At 31.8% G+C, this 15516-nt stretch overlaps 6 protein-coding genes and 1 long non-coding RNA gene across 9 annotated transcripts; 4 read left to right on the top strand and 3 right to left on the bottom strand.

The window, feature by feature from the left end:
- Positions 1-274: 274 nt before the first annotated feature.
- Positions 275-944, bottom strand: LOC122628607 (ribonuclease H1). The gene is made up of 4 exons (XM_043811046.1): positions 793-944; positions 618-709; positions 445-506; positions 275-358 (listed from the first exon to the last, which is right to left on the bottom strand). The coding sequence occupies exons 1-4, from the start codon at positions 942-944 to the stop codon at positions 275-277; spliced, it is 390 nt and encodes a 129-aa protein (XP_043666981.1).
- A 411-nt stretch (positions 945-1355) lies between these two features.
- Positions 1356-2234, bottom strand: LOC122628849. The gene is made up of 2 exons (XR_006327121.1): positions 1610-2234; positions 1356-1533 (listed from the first exon to the last, which is right to left on the bottom strand). It is a non-coding gene; the product is annotated as an uncharacterized LOC122628849 (long non-coding RNA).
- Positions 2235-2378: 144 nt separating this feature from the next.
- On the top strand, positions 2379-6695 carry LOC122628827 (RING finger protein 10). The gene is made up of 12 exons (XM_043811526.1): positions 2379-2740; positions 3094-3269; positions 3336-3562; positions 3661-3751; positions 3833-4017; positions 4107-4302; positions 4384-4518; positions 4589-4832; positions 4983-5234; positions 5313-5484; positions 5557-5888; positions 6006-6695. The coding sequence occupies exons 1-12, from the start codon at positions 2671-2673 to the stop codon at positions 6095-6097; spliced, it is 2172 nt and encodes a 723-aa protein (XP_043667461.1). The 5' UTR covers positions 2379-2670; the 3' UTR covers positions 6098-6695.
- An 89-nt stretch (positions 6696-6784) lies between these two features.
- On the bottom strand, positions 6785-9371 carry LOC122628830 (heat shock 70 kDa protein cognate 4). Its single transcript, XM_043811532.1, has 3 exons — positions 9212-9371; positions 8837-9059; positions 6785-8590 (listed from the first exon to the last, which is right to left on the bottom strand). Exons 2-3 carry the CDS (start codon positions 9039-9041, stop codon positions 6852-6854), a joined length of 1944 nt encoding a protein of 647 aa, XP_043667467.1. The 5' UTR covers positions 9042-9059; positions 9212-9371; the 3' UTR covers positions 6785-6851.
- A 1970-nt stretch (positions 9372-11341) lies between these two features.
- Positions 11342-12751, top strand: LOC122628848 (vesicle transport through interaction with t-SNAREs homolog 1B-like). Of its 3 annotated transcripts, none has more exons than XM_043811578.1 (2): positions 11342-11506; positions 12295-12751. In XM_043811578.1, the coding sequence occupies exon 2, from the start codon at positions 12389-12391 to the stop codon at positions 12728-12730; it is 342 nt and encodes a 113-aa protein (XP_043667513.1). In that variant the 5' UTR covers positions 11342-11506; positions 12295-12388; the 3' UTR covers positions 12731-12751. The 3 variants fall into 3 exon arrangements, with proteins under 3 accessions (XP_043667513.1, XP_043667514.1, XP_043667515.1); XM_043811579.1 differs by lacking the exon at positions 11342-11506 and adding an exon at positions 11612-11884; XM_043811580.1 differs by lacking the exon at positions 11342-11506 and adding an exon at positions 11930-12163.
- On the top strand, positions 11635-12341 carry LOC122628606 (cell division control protein 31-like). Its single transcript, XM_043811045.1, has 3 exons — positions 11635-11884; positions 11969-12163; positions 12295-12341. The coding sequence occupies exons 1-3, from the start codon at positions 11635-11637 to the stop codon at positions 12339-12341; spliced, it is 492 nt and encodes a 163-aa protein (XP_043666980.1).
- A 287-nt stretch (positions 12752-13038) lies between the features above and the next one.
- LOC122628843 lies at positions 13039-14473 on the top strand. The gene is made up of 2 exons (XM_043811570.1): positions 13039-13163; positions 13612-14473. The coding sequence occupies exon 2, from the start codon at positions 13616-13618 to the stop codon at positions 14309-14311; it is 696 nt and encodes a 231-aa protein (XP_043667505.1). The 5' UTR covers positions 13039-13163; positions 13612-13615; the 3' UTR covers positions 14312-14473.
- The last annotated feature ends 1043 nt before the right edge of the window (positions 14474-15516 follow it).

Raw genomic sequence — 15516 nt, 5'->3', positions numbered from 1 at the left:
GGTTAAAAAATATTACTTGCATATTTTTACTTAAAATTAAGTTATAATATTACCTATCTCAAAGTACTTTTATATACTTATTACACTAAAAAAATATAGTACTTTTAGAACCATTGTTATGAATATTTAGGAATCATTATATAATATTCATATTATAATTATGAATTATTAAAGGATATAGATTGTATTTAATCAAATGCAATGAAATATGCACAATTTTATAAAATATTTTATCGATATATACAATAAATAATTAACATTATTTTTCCAAAGTTTACTTATAATTTGTAATACCTTGTCTTGCTAATTTATCTGCCATTTCATTACCATATATACCGACATGTCCATTCACATGATTCTGTTAAGTTATAAATATTATTAATTAAACTTGTTACATGACAATTAATTGTTGTGAAATTATATCACACTGTAAATAAACTTTACCCATTTAACATCTATAGATTTCAAAGCTGCTTCCATTTCTAAGAGTTCAGTTTTATTGATAACTGGTTTATCAGTTGCAGTTTTCCACCCATTTCTTTTCCATTTGGGCATCCAATTTGTGATACAATTAATAAGAAATTTGGAATCTGTATTAATTTTTAATTTCATTATGCCTGCTTTTTTGGCCTGTCTAGCTGCTACTGTCACTGCTTGAATCTCTGCCATATTATTAGTTGCCCTACCAACTACAGGTTTGGATACATTTCTGTAAATATAAGATCACAAATCTTCTATAACCAATAATTTAAAAATATATAAGATAGCAATACAATGAGTAATGAAACCAACAAAGGATGATTGTCTCCAAACCAAACACCAATTCCTGCTTGTGCACCTCTTCTACCATTTGATGAGCATGCTCCATCTGTATATACATCAACATAATCTTCTTTTCCTATAGTAAAATTTTTTTCTTGAGTTGTATAATGAGATTCCTGCATAGCAAATAGTTATATATAAGCTTTGTTTGATATATATTGTATTCGTATTATAAAATTTTGATCAAAGTTAATTAACATTTACCTTACTTGAAATTTCAGCAGATTCAAGTTTCCTTATTTTAGACTTTGAACGTTTTCTTTTTGATTCTGGTGACAATGAACGTTTCTTTATGTTTATTTTTTGTTTATCTAAGATTGATCCAAACCTTAACAATAATAAAAAAAAAACCTTGTACCTTATATAATCTGTATCTATTTATTTTTGTTAAAGTGATATACACACACACACACACACACATTAATATATATAAGCATGAAAATAACAATAGCACAGGATAAAAAGATCTTTGGTTAATCTTAAGAAAATTAGTCTAATGGAAGGTAGTATAAAACGAGGTACATCATGGAAAATCTACTTAAATAACTTAATATTATTGCAAATATTTACTTCTTTTCTTCAATCAATTTGCTTGAAGACACGTTTGAAGAATCACTACATTGTTTTATAAAATGTTCTGCTTCTAACTTTGATGAGAATTTCTTATATATGGATCCAGTAAATTTATTAACTTGTTCCTGACATTCTGGCCTTAAAAAAGATTATAATAAATATTTAAGGCATATATATATATATTTATGTACTTTTATATTTACATTTTTATTACCAACTAAGGTAAATTCCAGGATTTCGACCTTTTGCAACAGCATAATAAAATGGCATTTTCAAAATGTAATTTATAACATTAAAAATATTCGATCTCATAAATATAAAGTAATATTCTTTTCGTGTATGTCAATTATGAATATCGACTTTTTTCTATGTATAGTGGTTTTGTAAGATGTTTCTACAGAAGCTAAAGAGTAGCTGTAAACAATGAATAAATATATCGTTAGCAGACGTATCGTGTCTTACGTAAAATCACAATTCTTGCGCATGCGCTTAAACGCGCCTTTTCTCCAATTGGTTAAACGATCGTTTTTATTACCATTTTAATATATTAAGAATTTGATAAAGATTTGTCATATTGTCGTGCTTTATCTTATGTTACAACAATCGTCGTAAGCATCATTATCACAGAATATCTACAACATTGTTCTTATCATTCAAATCTTATCTTCAAGAGATTTCTTTATCGATAATTCGTATCTGATCATTCGAATAACGGAAGTATCGATTTACGTACTACGTTAGTTTAAATAAACGATTACGAGAAGAAACAATAGTTACTGCCAAAATTTAAAATGATTAAAGCGCTCCCTAGTAGAAAATTTGAATAGTTGAAGATTTTTTTTGCACACATTTATAATGTATCTTTAAAGTGTGTTAGTTACTATTTAAAATAATGATACCGAGTAACGAATGACGTTGCAGACTAAACTTCCGGTTGCGCAAAGATCATTAATTTCGTCGCCATCATAGCGACGAAATCGCGACCGCGGTGGCCCGCAGAAATATTATATCGTCGTTTACGACGAAAGGGAGGCCAATCGCTTCCTAAAAAGCGAGAGCTTTCGCTTTTTTCTGTGCTTTGTTTAAACGTCGTTAAACCGACTCATCGACGGTCGACCATCGGCTTATCGAGGGTTTCTTTTACAACTTTGGAACTGACGAAACATGGCTTATTGAAGAAGATGAAGGGCTTGCAGAAAAATATTATTTCTCCATACGGAGGAGACCACATCTCTGCCAACGCGAAAAACGAGGCCAATTATAGCCGAACTGCCAATGGACAAAAAGACCAAATATCCACAGTCCTCTTCAAAGGGGACTGCTGGTGATTCCAAGAAAAGTCAAGGTACGTCACCACTTCGTGTCGCTAGTAGTTAAACGACATTAGTTCGTTATTTTAGATTTATGATTTTGTTTTGCTTCTTCTTTTTTTCTTTTCTTTTTTTTTTTTTTTTTTTTTTTTTATATTCTTCTCTCCCCAACCACACTCTTTAAAATGATACTTTTTCGATATTAATATTCTAAAATATTGGCACTCGTTTAATAATATCTGACGATTATGATATTTTGGACCTGCTATTTTGTATGCGATTATTAACATATATGGCGTAATACCTACGAAAGCAAATTTTATGATCTTCTATCGATATATTCGTAATACTTGAAGGTCCTTAATCGTGAACGCTTTATTTATTTTAGATGTTGCCAACAACAAATTATTTCCGAAAACATCACGTAAACGTGAACCAACTGGCGCTAATAGCTTGTCTAAATATGATCAGACAAAAAAGTACAATACACAAAAAGCAAAAACTTTTGATAAGAGACCAAAACCTAAAGGACAATATCATGGCGGTTCAAAGGAGGATACCAAGGTAAATATTTATAAAAATGATTCTATTAAAAAATAATTTCTATATTTGAAATTTAAATTATCTTAGGTAGTAGAAATTGAAACAGCTGAGTTTGGCTCAGTTATGGCACAAGGAAGTAAAAAGCAGAATTTGAATCATCTGCTGAATTTCCATTATGAACCACGTGACATGCAAAGTGGTTCTGATACATGGAGAATGGGAAATGCTAGTAAAGGCTATAATCGTAACAGCAACAGATGGCTTCCACCGGTACAACGGCATAAGTATAACAAGGAACAATTCTTACAAGCCAGGTGAAGATCCATAATTACAATTTAAATAAATTTTATATATATATATATATATATATATATATTATAAATAGTTTTTACTTGTTTTTATACTTTTTTAGCTGCCAATTTGTTGTGACTGCCAACGAAGATTATTCTTTATACCTAACTGATCCTGATACACTCGTTGATTGGAAATATATAGAACAAGTAGTTAGTATCTAAATGCATTTATTTATTTTTTTCTTATACAAATAAACTAACAAGATATTTTATATTAAATTTTAATTTCAGAAAATTCATAATACAGAAAGCTTATCGTGCCCAATTTGTTTGTTTTCACCAGTAGCTGCAAAAATGACTCGCTGTGGTCATGTTTATTGTTGGTCGTGTATTCTGCATTATTTATCTTTGTCTGATAAATCCTGGCGCAAATGTCCTATTTGTTATGAATCTGTACATAAATCTGATCTGAAAAGGTAAATTACCTTTTCATACACGCATTTTGATCATTTTATATTATTTATTTGTAAAATATCGACTAAAGATTTTTTTTTTTTTTTGTTAGTGTTATTGAGGTTACACAGAATGCTGTCAATTTGGGAGATCCAATAACATTACGTTTGATGCGACGTGAAAGGGGTTCATTAATTGCAATGCCTGCAAGTGAACCTATTACAGCCACTCCAACAACATTTTTCCAGGTTTCTAAAGGTTGCAATAAACAAGTTTACTCCAAACTTCTAATAGCAAACCCAAAAGACGTAAGTTCGAATGATTAAAAAACGCAACAGGATTGGAATTAAAATTTGTTAAAAATGTTATCAAAGATCTTTATAATATAGATCATGGATATCATCGAGTGTGAACGCGCGCAGTTAAGAATTGAATTAATGAATGATCCACATTCCCCTGAAAATTGCTATATCGAACAAGCGATTTGTGAACTTGCCAAGAGAGAAGAGGAACTTCTACAAAAGGTATTTTTTAAGGTTTTCTCTATCATTTTCATTATAAAGTAAAATTAAACGAATATATAATTGAATATAGAAAGTAAACGACGACGGGTCACATCAAGAAGTAATAGGAAATATTTCATCTACATCAATAGGAGATAAAGTTGAACAAGAGAAACAAGAAAGTCATCAATTAATACAGCAAAGTAACGACGAAGTAAATAATTTATATAAAGAAGATCAACCTTTGTGCAAAGAGGCAACAGAATCTAGTAACATATTTTCGAGTGAAACACAATTACCTTCGCCTTCGCAAAAATTCTTTTATTTCTATCAGGGTGATTATAAAATTGCAATTTTTCGTGAATATGAATGTAGATGAAATTGATCACAATGAAATATATATATATATATATATATATATATATATATATATATATATATGTAAGCGTGTATATCGCAAAACTTACATTTACATTTCTTTCTAGTTGAGGACGGACAAAATGTATATCTTCATGCAATGAATGTGAAAATGTTGGAAATGCAATATGGTAGTCTGGAGCATTGTCCTCTGGTTATTACGGGAAAATTATTAGAAAAGGAAGTAGGCAGTTTTACAGAAGACCTAAGACGGCGATTAAGATATCTATGCCATCTACCTCTGACCTGTCAATTTGAGGTTGCTGAGATAGAACTTAAACCACCTATTGTGTCGGAAGATGTTCTTAATTCCTTTCATGGTAATAAATCTATGTATCTATCGTTAAAATTGATTATATTATTACTTTGAATTTATTACATACATTTTGTTATCACAGAACAATTGGAAACCCGACAGAAGAGGAGGCAACGGAGGGAACGCGAAGAAAGGAAACGAGAGAAAAAGATAATAGAAGAAGAAAACAAACAAATGGGCAAATATCCAGTGCCAAATGTGAACATCGATTCAACGCGTCACTTTCCTCAGTGGCAACCAGAACTTTTTACGGAGTATGTTGTTAATTGATTACAAGTATAAATCATAACAAATTTACATTGAAAATTGAATATATTTATATTTAGAGATGCGATTCCATCGCCATCGGAATCATTGGCTACCTCCAGTGTAGCCAGCAGTCCGTCTTTGAGTACATTTGACGAAGTTGTCTCAACTACTAAAAAAATAAGTAACCCGAATGAACAAGGGCCGTCGTTTGCTGAAATGTTACGTAATACTGGTGCACGCTTCAAAGCTGAAAGATCCTGGCCATCGGTCAAACCTACCCTTCCTGAAAGATCAAAATCTGTTAGATCAGATATCGAGGAGGACGATTGTGCTCATGCTCCATCCTATAGTCAAAGTTTTGGCGATGCCTTAGCACAGGCTTTGGAGCAGACAAAATTATTAAATGCTGGTATGACAATATTAATAGAAATAAATATTTACGCGTCTATGTATGATGCGTGTATACTTTTTGATTCGTACAATTTCTCTATATGTATTATACATGTGCATCTAATATATGTTACAGAAGCAAAGTTAAACGATAATGTAAGAGGCAAAAAGAAGAAGAAGAGTAAGGCTACTGTATTATTTGCAACCAATATGTCACGCGCGTCATAAACGAAGCTTAAATGTTATTAATTTTAGAGAACCTGCATGTGTTTTGTTCTTTATTTTACTCAAAATTCAGTTGGTCTTCGGAAATAAATTTGGATATTTTATTGCTAAAATTGCAAGTGTTTAGTGTTAGACTCGTCATTAAGTTTGGTGTAAAATTTCCTTTATAATGCTTGTAAAATAAAATCTTGTTTTCCAAACCAAGTATGGATATTGTAAATCATTGAATTTGCCTAAACGAGAGAAAGAGAAATGAGAGATCGTATTTTAAACGAAACATAAAGGTTTTACCTGTGTGAATATGCGAGCGTGCGATTGATATTAACAAATACATATAACATCGGTAAAGGTATAATAACTTTAGATCTATAATTTCATGGTATAAGAGAAGACAATAAAAATGCGTTTCATAGATTTCAGAAATGTTTTGTATTTATGCAGTTCTTCGAACATAGAAACTTAACAAATCCTTATGGACTTATCCGTTACAACACAGCGTAAAACATCTTTGTAAGAATACTGTACAAATTGATGTAATAAATCACCTTAGTAGTTGCGGAATAAATAAATAAATAAAATGGTAAGTATATATGAAGAAAAAGAAAAATTAACAGGAACTGAAAGATTTTACAGTTTATCAAAGAGTATTAGAACAAAAAAAAAAAAAAAAAAGAAAAAAAAAGCTGCTTGTAATTGTTCTATGTTCTTTTATTCAAGTACAATAAGAGGGCAGTGGCAAGGGGGAACAGAATTTCTTTTAGTCGACTTCCTCGATGGTAGGTCCAGAAGCGCTACCACCACCAGGAGCTCCACCAGGAGCAGCACCACCAGCACCAGGGAAACCACCTGGCATTCCACCTGCTCCTTGGTACAATTTCGTGATGATGGGATTGCAGATAGATTCCAGTTCCTTCTGCTTATGCTCGTATTCCTCCTTATCAGCCAGCTGATTAGCGTCGAGCCATTTAATGATCTCATTGCATTTGTCTAGGACAACTTGCTTGTCACTGGCGCTGATCTTATCTTTGAGTTTCTCGTCCTCTGCAGTACTCTTGATGTTGAAGCAGTAAGACTCAAGACTGTTTTTAGCAGCAATGGTCTCCTTCTGTTTTTCATCCTCGCTACGGTATTTCTCAGCTTCGTTAACCATTCTCTCGATGTCTTCCTTACTAAGACGTCCCTTATCGTTAGTAATGGTGATCTTGTTCTCCTTGCCAGTAGATTTGTCCACGGCAGAAACATTAAGGATACCGTTGGCATCGATATCGAAGGTAACTTCGATCTGCGGTACGCCTCGTGGTGCCGGTGGAATTCCACTCAGCTCGAATTTACCCAAGAGATTGTTGTCCTTGGTCATAGCACGTTCACCCTCGTATACCTGAATCAATACGCCAGGTTGATTGTCGGCATAAGTAGTAAATGTTTGCGTTTGCTTGGTTGGAATAGTTGTATTTCTCTTGATAAGCGCAGTCATGACACCGCCAGCGGTTTCGATACCAAGGGACAATGGAGTAACGTCGAGGAGCAAAAGATCTTGGACCTCCTCGGACTTGTCTCCATGAAGGATAGCAGCTTGTACAGCCGCACCGTAGGCTACAGCCTCGTCGGGATTAATCGATTTGTTTAGTTCCTTGCCGTTGAAAAAGTCCTGCAAAAGTTTCTGAATTTTCGGAATACGCGTGGATCCACCGACGAGGACGATGTCATGAATTTGAGCCTTGTCCATCTTGGCATCGCGCAAAGATTTTTCAACCGGTTCGAGAGTGCTTCTGAAGAGATCAGCACAGAGTTCTTCGAAACGCGCCCTCGTTATGGAAGTATAGAAGTCGATACCTTCGTACAGAGAATCGATCTCGATACTTGCTTGAGTCGACGAAGAAAGCGTACGCTTCGCGCGTTCGCAAGCTGTACGGAGACGACGTAATGCACGCTTGTTGGAAGTAAGATCTTTCTTATATTTGCGTTTGAATTCTTGGACAAAATGATTGACCATACGATTGTCGAAATCTTCACCGCCAAGATGAGTGTCTCCTGCCGTGGACTTGACCTCGAAGATGCCATCTTCGATCGTCAGAATAGAAACGTCGAAGGTGCCACCGCCAAGATCGAAAATAAGGACGTTACGCTCGCCAGATGCTTTTTTATCTAGACCATAAGCAATAGCGGCAGCGGTGGGCTCGTTGATGATACGCAATACGTTTAAGCCCGAGATGGTACCAGCGTCCTTGGTTGCCTGACGCTGCGAGTCGTTGAAGTAAGCTGGTACTGTGATTACGGCATTGGTGACGTTCTTTCCTAAGTATGCCTCAGCAGTTTCCTTCATCTTCACAAGGACCATGGAACTTACTTCTTCTGGGAAGAAAGTCTTCGTCTCTCCTTTGTACTGAACTTGAATTTTGGGTTTGCCACCTTCATTCACAACAGTGAATGGCCAGTGCTTCATATCGGTCTGGACAATGGGGTCCTCGAAACGGCGCCCGATCAGTCTTTTAGCATCTGTCCAAATTCATCGAAAGAAATAAATATTTTGTTCACGTTGCGTTCGTTACGACGAAAGAAAATCTTCAAGCCCAAAATTAATAATTACGCCTTATATTTATTGGTCATAAAGAAATGACTTTATCGAGGAAGATAAAGTTAAATTAATTAAATTTTATGAAACCGTCGTATTGAGAAGTACGATACGTAAAAATGTATGAAACGTGTTTTATTTGAAAGCAATAAGCACGACGAGCAACTTACCAAAGATGGTGTTGTTCGGATTCATAGCAACTTGATTTTTAGCAGCATCTCCGATGAGACGCTCGGTGTCAGTAAATGCAACATAACTGGGCGTAGTACGATTTCCTTGATCATTGGCGATGATTTCGACCTTTCCATGTTGGAATACACCAACGCAAGAGTAGGTTGTGCCGAGATCGATACCAACTGCAGGTGCTTTGGCCATTTTAGTTTTCTCTTATTTCTGAAATCACGAGGAAATATTTTCGATGAACATTTATTCTATATTCCTTTTTTATTCTCAATAATGAAAAATCACCAAATTAAAACGCACGATTTATCACGTTGTATCGTTCAGCGGACAATAGAGAAGAAAGAACACTATATAAAACGTACCTTTTCTTTGTTTCCGAATATTAAAAATTTCTCGAAGGATAGCGAAGAAGTTTTCCACACGACGATTCGCAACGTGAGTGACGAATCCGCACCCTATCGCCGTATATATTATTCGGGAAAGGACGCTTCTGGAATATTCTTCCTGTTCTACTCGGGTAACAGCCAATCAGCTTCGCGTTTATACGAGGGAGGTAATAGGATTGGTTGACGTATCTACTACGTAACTCGATGAAGCAACCGTAGGAAGGATTATTGACCATCGATTAGCGAGACCTTAATATTATTTTCTGTCAATATCGATCGTATTCTTGACGCAGAAAATATTATTTCGATTTAATATTATCATCGAAAAATTATCCATTTATTTTTTGACCTCGAGCTGAAACTTTGTTTCAATCTAAAAGGAAGAATGACGCGGAAGTAATGCGGAAGGAAAGTTGGAGAAAAATCTAGCGGTTATTGCTAGAAGCTACCACGCGGGCGCAAACCGTTACGTATATGTGATCAACGGAACACACATACTATCATAGTTATGGATCGTCTCACCTTCGACCGTTTCAACGTTTTTTTCCGCCATTTGCATCATTGATGAGCCCATACTACCACACGAATTTCCTATTATAAACGAACTTTTGTTGGTGTAATGTTCAGCATAATCAAAAAATATTCAATATTTTATCAGATGTCAAAGATTTTCGATAATATCTTGCAATAATTATAACGACATTAAAAGTGTCGACCAAATTAAGATGATGATCGATAAACCTTCGATAGTTAAGTAGAAAAATGCTGACTCAATGAGTCATCGAATACGATAAGGTCATATCAAAATATGGAAGATAAGAATCGTTTTCAATTCGTTTTAATTTTCTCCGTTCATTTTCTGCGCGATCATCGTTGCTAGATTCTCGTAGCGTCTCGAAATACATGGAACGATATCGAACTATGTATTTCAAGTTTATCATAAAGATCATTTATTCTAATCATCTTTTATACAAATCCAATATGTTCGATAGGATTCGTATTTTATTATGACGCACGCGAAAAAATACGTACATACGTTTGAGATTTATGTTCGTACGTATATATATGTACGTATATTCCTTGACTTACATAGATTGCTCGACGAATTGTAATTTTAGTTTTCTCAAGACACCACGAAATGCGTCAGCAAATAGCACGAAGTAATTCGATACGAAGAGTTCGAGTTAAAAATGCAATTAAACAACATCGAAAATATTGAATGTAAATGTTTTTAATGGGATTAAATCAAGCTTAATGTTCGTATAGGTCATAATCTTCACAACTCAAACTACACGTTCCTACTACGTTCCGAACGCGGTTATGTAAACTAAATAAGAATAAAATTAAGATTGTTTTATAACTGTGTTGCATGATATCGATACTATTCAATCGTAAATTATGATTATTTCATACAAATAAATTTTCCTTGGCAATTCTTTATGATACAAAAACATAACCAAAGAATGTCGTATCCACACGTTGTCTAATGTACGTACATATATACATATATACATACGTATATACGTGCATACATACGTTCGTATATATCAATTATGTCCGAATATACCTTCAAATTTTTCTCAATAACGCGGAGTGATATATGCAAGTACATACATCGTATATAATATATACATTTATATCATCCGTGGTCAAGGTCATGACCAATGTCCAAATGGATATAACACAAGTCGTAGTTTTAAATAAAAGAAGAACGGGTAGAAGAGGAAATAAGATATACACGTAGTATAATAGAGATAGAAACACATCAAGGTTATGGTTCCATATCAAATCAGAAAACATATATATAGACGTATACGAATGTACGAATTTTATTATTATTAAATAAATAAGTTTCAAAGATTATTTTAAATAGACGAAGAAGTATCAGCTGCTAAAAGTATCAAATGATAAATATTCTTATAAATAGAATATCATATTTGATAAATATCGTACTAAAAATATTTGATTATTTATAGAAAGATTAGAAATAATATGTATTTGTAATTGCTAGGTAAATGATAATTCTGTTTTATCGACTGATCCGACGTGATTTGTTATAGTAGTTCATTAAGAGTAGAACGAAGAAGAGGGCGTTACTTAAACTGTGTATTTTCATTATCAGTTTTAGTTGATTCTGTTTTTACGTATTGGGTGTGTCGTGGTTTAATCTCGAAAAAAATTATTGTCGATTATGTGTTATCTTCTTCTTATTCAATAGAAAATTAAATCTATTAATAAATTCAAGGAAGAATATAATAAAGTGACAAAAGGGTAAATAAAATTGCTTTATTTATTTTCATCTAGGTCAAGAGATTCAATATATTTATCTTTTGATGTCATTTTGTGATAATTTCTTCTTATTAATTTTGGGAGTAGAGAAAGTAGTAATTAAATATTAAATGTCACATCTTATTAAAACAATTAAGTACAAAGATAACGTTGGTTTGTGGAAGAATAAGAAATATCTTATAAAAGAGGCATTTACATCGATGGATACAGATTCAGATGGTTATTTAGATTATCAAGAAGCTAAAACAGCAATGAAAGCTTTGGGATTGGCAATAAATAAATCTTTTGTTTTGTCAGTTATTCGTATGTACGATAAACGTGGTGATAGTAAGATTAGTTTTGATGATTTTTATTATGTTGGTGTGTATAATTATATATTGTGATAGCTTTGTTAATTAGTATATCTGCATTAGGTATATTAACTTATTTTATTCGAATTATTAGTATTTGAAAAGTTGAAAACACAAGATCCTATAGATCATCTTAAATATGCATTCAAGATTTTTACTGCAGAATCTCCGATTAAAAAAATTAGATTGGAAGATTTACAAAGAATTAATATTAAAATTGATTCTAATCTGACACTTGATGAGATGCAGCTTATGATCAAAGAATTTGATAAAAATGAAGATGATTCTAGTAAAACCATTATATTATGTTTTTTTTTTTTTTTTTTTTTTTTTTAATATATATATAAAATTTATCAACTGAAAAATCTATATAATTTATCGAGTTAAAAGCATTCTGCATTATTGTTTTTTTCTTTATAGTCGATGAAGCTGAATTCATAGAAATGATGACTGAATCAGAAAATTAATATAAATTTGTAAAAAATTATATAAGAAATTCATTTAATCAATTAAAATGAATTCTCAAATTGATTGGGAACAACGTCGTACATTACTGGAGAGTAATGCTGCTTTGGAACGTACATCGCAATCACTGACAAGGTCGCATATAATTGCGACTGAAAGTGAGCAGATAGGAACTGAAGTAATATCGGAATTAGCAGGACAAAGCGAGCGTCTATTACGAGCAAAGAGAAGATTATCTCAAACGGATGAAGAACTTAATAAAACACGGAGAATTTTGAATAGAATGAAAATAGGAGTGTTAACTAATAAGTTTGTATTATTGCTGATTATAGTGTTAGAAATAATTATACTTGGTATAACTGTTTATTTAAAATTTTTTTATCGAAAATAAAATTAACGATTTAACGTTTAAGAGAATATTTAACTTTGAATCATCTTTTTTATTGTAAATAAATTACGATTAAAAATATTTTTCTAAATAAATTATAGATTTAAATAATTTTCTGAATCTTTGAGTGCCATCTTGCGGTTAAATGGTCGAACTTAGAGATATATCGTAGATGATAAGCTACAGTGACATCTATATGTATAAGTGAAAAGCATTCCTATTTATAGCGTTGTACAGGCTAAAGCAACTACAGATGGCGCTGGCGAGTGTCTTGGAAAAAGTACGCATAATCGTTCTCTCATTTATTTTATATTTATAGACTAATTGTGGGAGTTATAAAAGACTGTTCCTCAATGTTATTCGATAAGGCTAGATAAATAGATATGAAAAGTTGACGTTGTCGATACTGTAACTCTATTAAATCTTTGTACTTCAAGTAAGTTTAACTTTTTGTGATACAGTATGCAAGACTTTAGTCCAAATTAATTTATATTTTCAGTGTTGTCGTATAATATGTGTTAATTAATTGTAATAACACACACGTAATTAAAATACAAATGTAATAGGACATATAAAGAATGTATTGAAACTTTATGTGACTTATTGTAAGCCTAACATTTTTATTTAATGTATGTTAAAAACATCATAAGAAATTTTTCCTTGACAATTAAATTAATTTTACAAAAAAAGAAATCAATTACAGTTCGTATTTGTTTGTAATTATAAAGGAACATTTTTCTTTTCTCTTTTTATGCTACAAATACATTTGCGATAAAATTTTGATAGATTTGTAAGAGTGAAAAGAAATGAATATGTAAAAAAAAAAAAAATGCAGTCGTGTAATTATGAAGAGAAGCATTTGAAGAAGTTGACACCTGTTCTAGCATCATGGAGCTGCAACAAAATGATCAAAATGAAGATACAACTGCCTTGGGGCTTCTTCAGTTTGATTTAGATCTGGACCGTATTACTACTCTGTATTATACTCCTCCACAAAAATACCGAGCTAAACGTAAAATAAAAATGGATAGCAAGTCGCAATCGCAAACTTCTTTGTTAAAATGGAATTATAACGCTAATACGGAAGAAAAAATAGGCGTAAAATATAGGCCTATATATCCAAAGCCTTATCAAACAAATTTTTTCAATAAGCCGAAAATATTTGGTTTTCCTTCCGCAATAAATGAATTCCCTGCGTTAAATTCTACAAGTCATATCATTTTACCATCTAAGGAAAAAGTACAAGATTGTACGATATTGAACAAGCCTAATAAAAGGACACGTAATTATTCAAAATCCATAACAGAGAATTCTAACTGTTTGAAATTATTAATAAAAGAAAATGGTAATGAAAAAAATTATAATAAAAACAATACTATTTTACGGCAAGACTTTAGTTTCATTAAAATGGAAGATGAAGATAAAAGTAGCATCGAGTTATTTTTTGAAAGTATGGCGCAAACTGTTCTTAGTTTACCCATGCATGTCCAAGCTGAAATTAAAATGGAAATTTGTAAACTTGTTACAAAGGCAGAAATCGAATATTCTTTGGCTCAATCAAAAAACAACTGTAAAATAGATTGATACAAATAGGGTAAAAAGAATTTTTTTACCTTACTTATTAAAACTTTAGGTACTATTTTAAATAGCCTAAATGTTATTTGAAATGTTAAGCCAATATCTATATAAATAATGTCTAGAGTGAAATGTAATGTACATAAAATATAATAAGAATATTATTCTAAATCATGACATTTTATTTTAAAGAAAGTAAGAACAAAAAAAAAAAAACTGCAGAAAATACAAGTTCCCAAGATAAAAGTATATAATATGTTGTTGTATAGTGCCAACCTAATGAGAGAATTTGGTTGAATTTTTAATTTAATACAAAATATGATATGCATGCTATGAACATTAAGACACAATGATATATAATAATGAATTAAAATAAATATGTGTTTCCTTGAAAAATTAATATCAATATATAAAAATGTCACGATGGTGTATATTCGTAGAATACTAACATTGTTTTTTATTTTTTGATATTCCTAAGAATAAGAGAATTTGCATATTTGCATTCAAAGAATAATCAAGGAAACAAAAGCATTTTTTTACAACTCTATAATTGTAGTTGTATTAGTATATATATACACACACATGCATATATATATATGTATATATATATATACACACATATCCGTATACATACTAATCGTAATTCACGAGAGAGACTTAATTGCAAAATTGCTAGAATGAACTTTATTTAGAAAAATCGTAATTACTACGGGAATGTTTTTTCTGTCATAGATATCAATGAACAATTTGATGTGAAACAAAGATTGGGACATACCTTCGCTTAACTGTAGTGTATTTTTATGCACTGTGTAATATAATGTCAAATATAAATAAATATGAGTATTATAAAGCATTTTAAGAAACTGGGTTTATACATGAATCCAGTTAGGCTGTTGTATGTAACGATATAAGATATATGTCGTAGAGCTTAGAGAAACATAAATTTCAATGAATTTAATATTTCCTTTAGTAAATTCATCTTACAGCAAATCGGCTATTTAAAAGTTGCGAGGCCAGAGGTGAGAGCACATGAACTACTTTCTTTGGGTTTTCTTAATAAAGAATTTGTAAATCTTTGTAAAATTATAAAAGGAACAGAGATATTTAAATTGATGCACATGATACATTGTAATTAAGTTTATAATGATCAAAAGAGTCAAGCTTAAAAATTATTCATAAAATACTTAGAAAAGAATGTTACTTCTCACAGCCTT

Source organism: Vespula pensylvanica, chromosome 4 (assembly GCF_014466175.1).
Source record: "Vespula pensylvanica isolate Volc-1 chromosome 4, ASM1446617v1, whole genome shotgun sequence".
In the NCBI taxonomy this organism is placed as follows: Eukaryota; Metazoa; Arthropoda; class Insecta; order Hymenoptera; family Vespidae; genus Vespula; species Vespula pensylvanica.
Note: the sequence above shows the minus strand (reverse complement) of the source record. Positions and strands in the feature narration are given on the sequence as shown.

Coding starts and splice junctions, on each gene's coding strand:
- LOC122628607 (XM_043811046.1), bottom strand. CDS start 944: ATGCAGGAATCTCATTATACAACTCAAGAAAAAAATTTTACTATAGGA. Junction 507..617: donor TAGACAGGCCAAAAAAGCAG/GCATAATGAAAT, acceptor CTGATAAACCAG/TTATCAATAAAACTGAACTC. Junction 359..444: donor AATCTATAGATGTTAAATGG/GTAAAGTTTATT, acceptor ATAACTTAACAG/AATCATGTGAATGGACATGT.
- LOC122628827 (XM_043811526.1), top strand. CDS start 2,671: ATGGACAAAAAGACCAAATATCCACAGTCCTCTTCAAAGGGGACTGCT. Junction 3,563..3,660: donor GAACAATTCTTACAAGCCAG/GTGAAGATCCAT, acceptor ATACTTTTTTAG/CTGCCAATTTGTTGTGACTG. Junction 4,303..4,383: donor TAATAGCAAACCCAAAAGAC/GTAAGTTCGAAT, acceptor TTTATAATATAG/ATCATGGATATCATCGAGTG.
- LOC122628830 (XM_043811532.1), bottom strand. CDS start 9,041: ATGGCCAAAGCACCTGCAGTTGGTATCGATCTCGGCACAACCTACTCT. Junction 8,591..8,836: donor TCCGAACAACACCATCTTTG/GTAAGTTGCTCG, acceptor GAATTTGGACAG/ATGCTAAAAGACTGATCGGG.
- LOC122628606 (XM_043811045.1), top strand. CDS start 11,635: ATGTCACATCTTATTAAAACAATTAAGTACAAAGATAACGTTGGTTTG. Junction 11,885..11,968: donor TGATGATTTTTATTATGTTG/GTGTGTATAATT, acceptor TCGAATTATTAG/TATTTGAAAAGTTGAAAACA. Junction 12,164..12,294: donor TAAAAATGAAGATGATTCTA/GTAAAACCATTA, acceptor TTTTCTTTATAG/TCGATGAAGCTGAATTCATA.
- LOC122628848 (XM_043811578.1), top strand. CDS start 12,389: ATGAATTCTCAAATTGATTGGGAACAACGTCGTACATTACTGGAGAGT.
- LOC122628843 (XM_043811570.1), top strand. CDS start 13,616: ATGGAGCTGCAACAAAATGATCAAAATGAAGATACAACTGCCTTGGGG.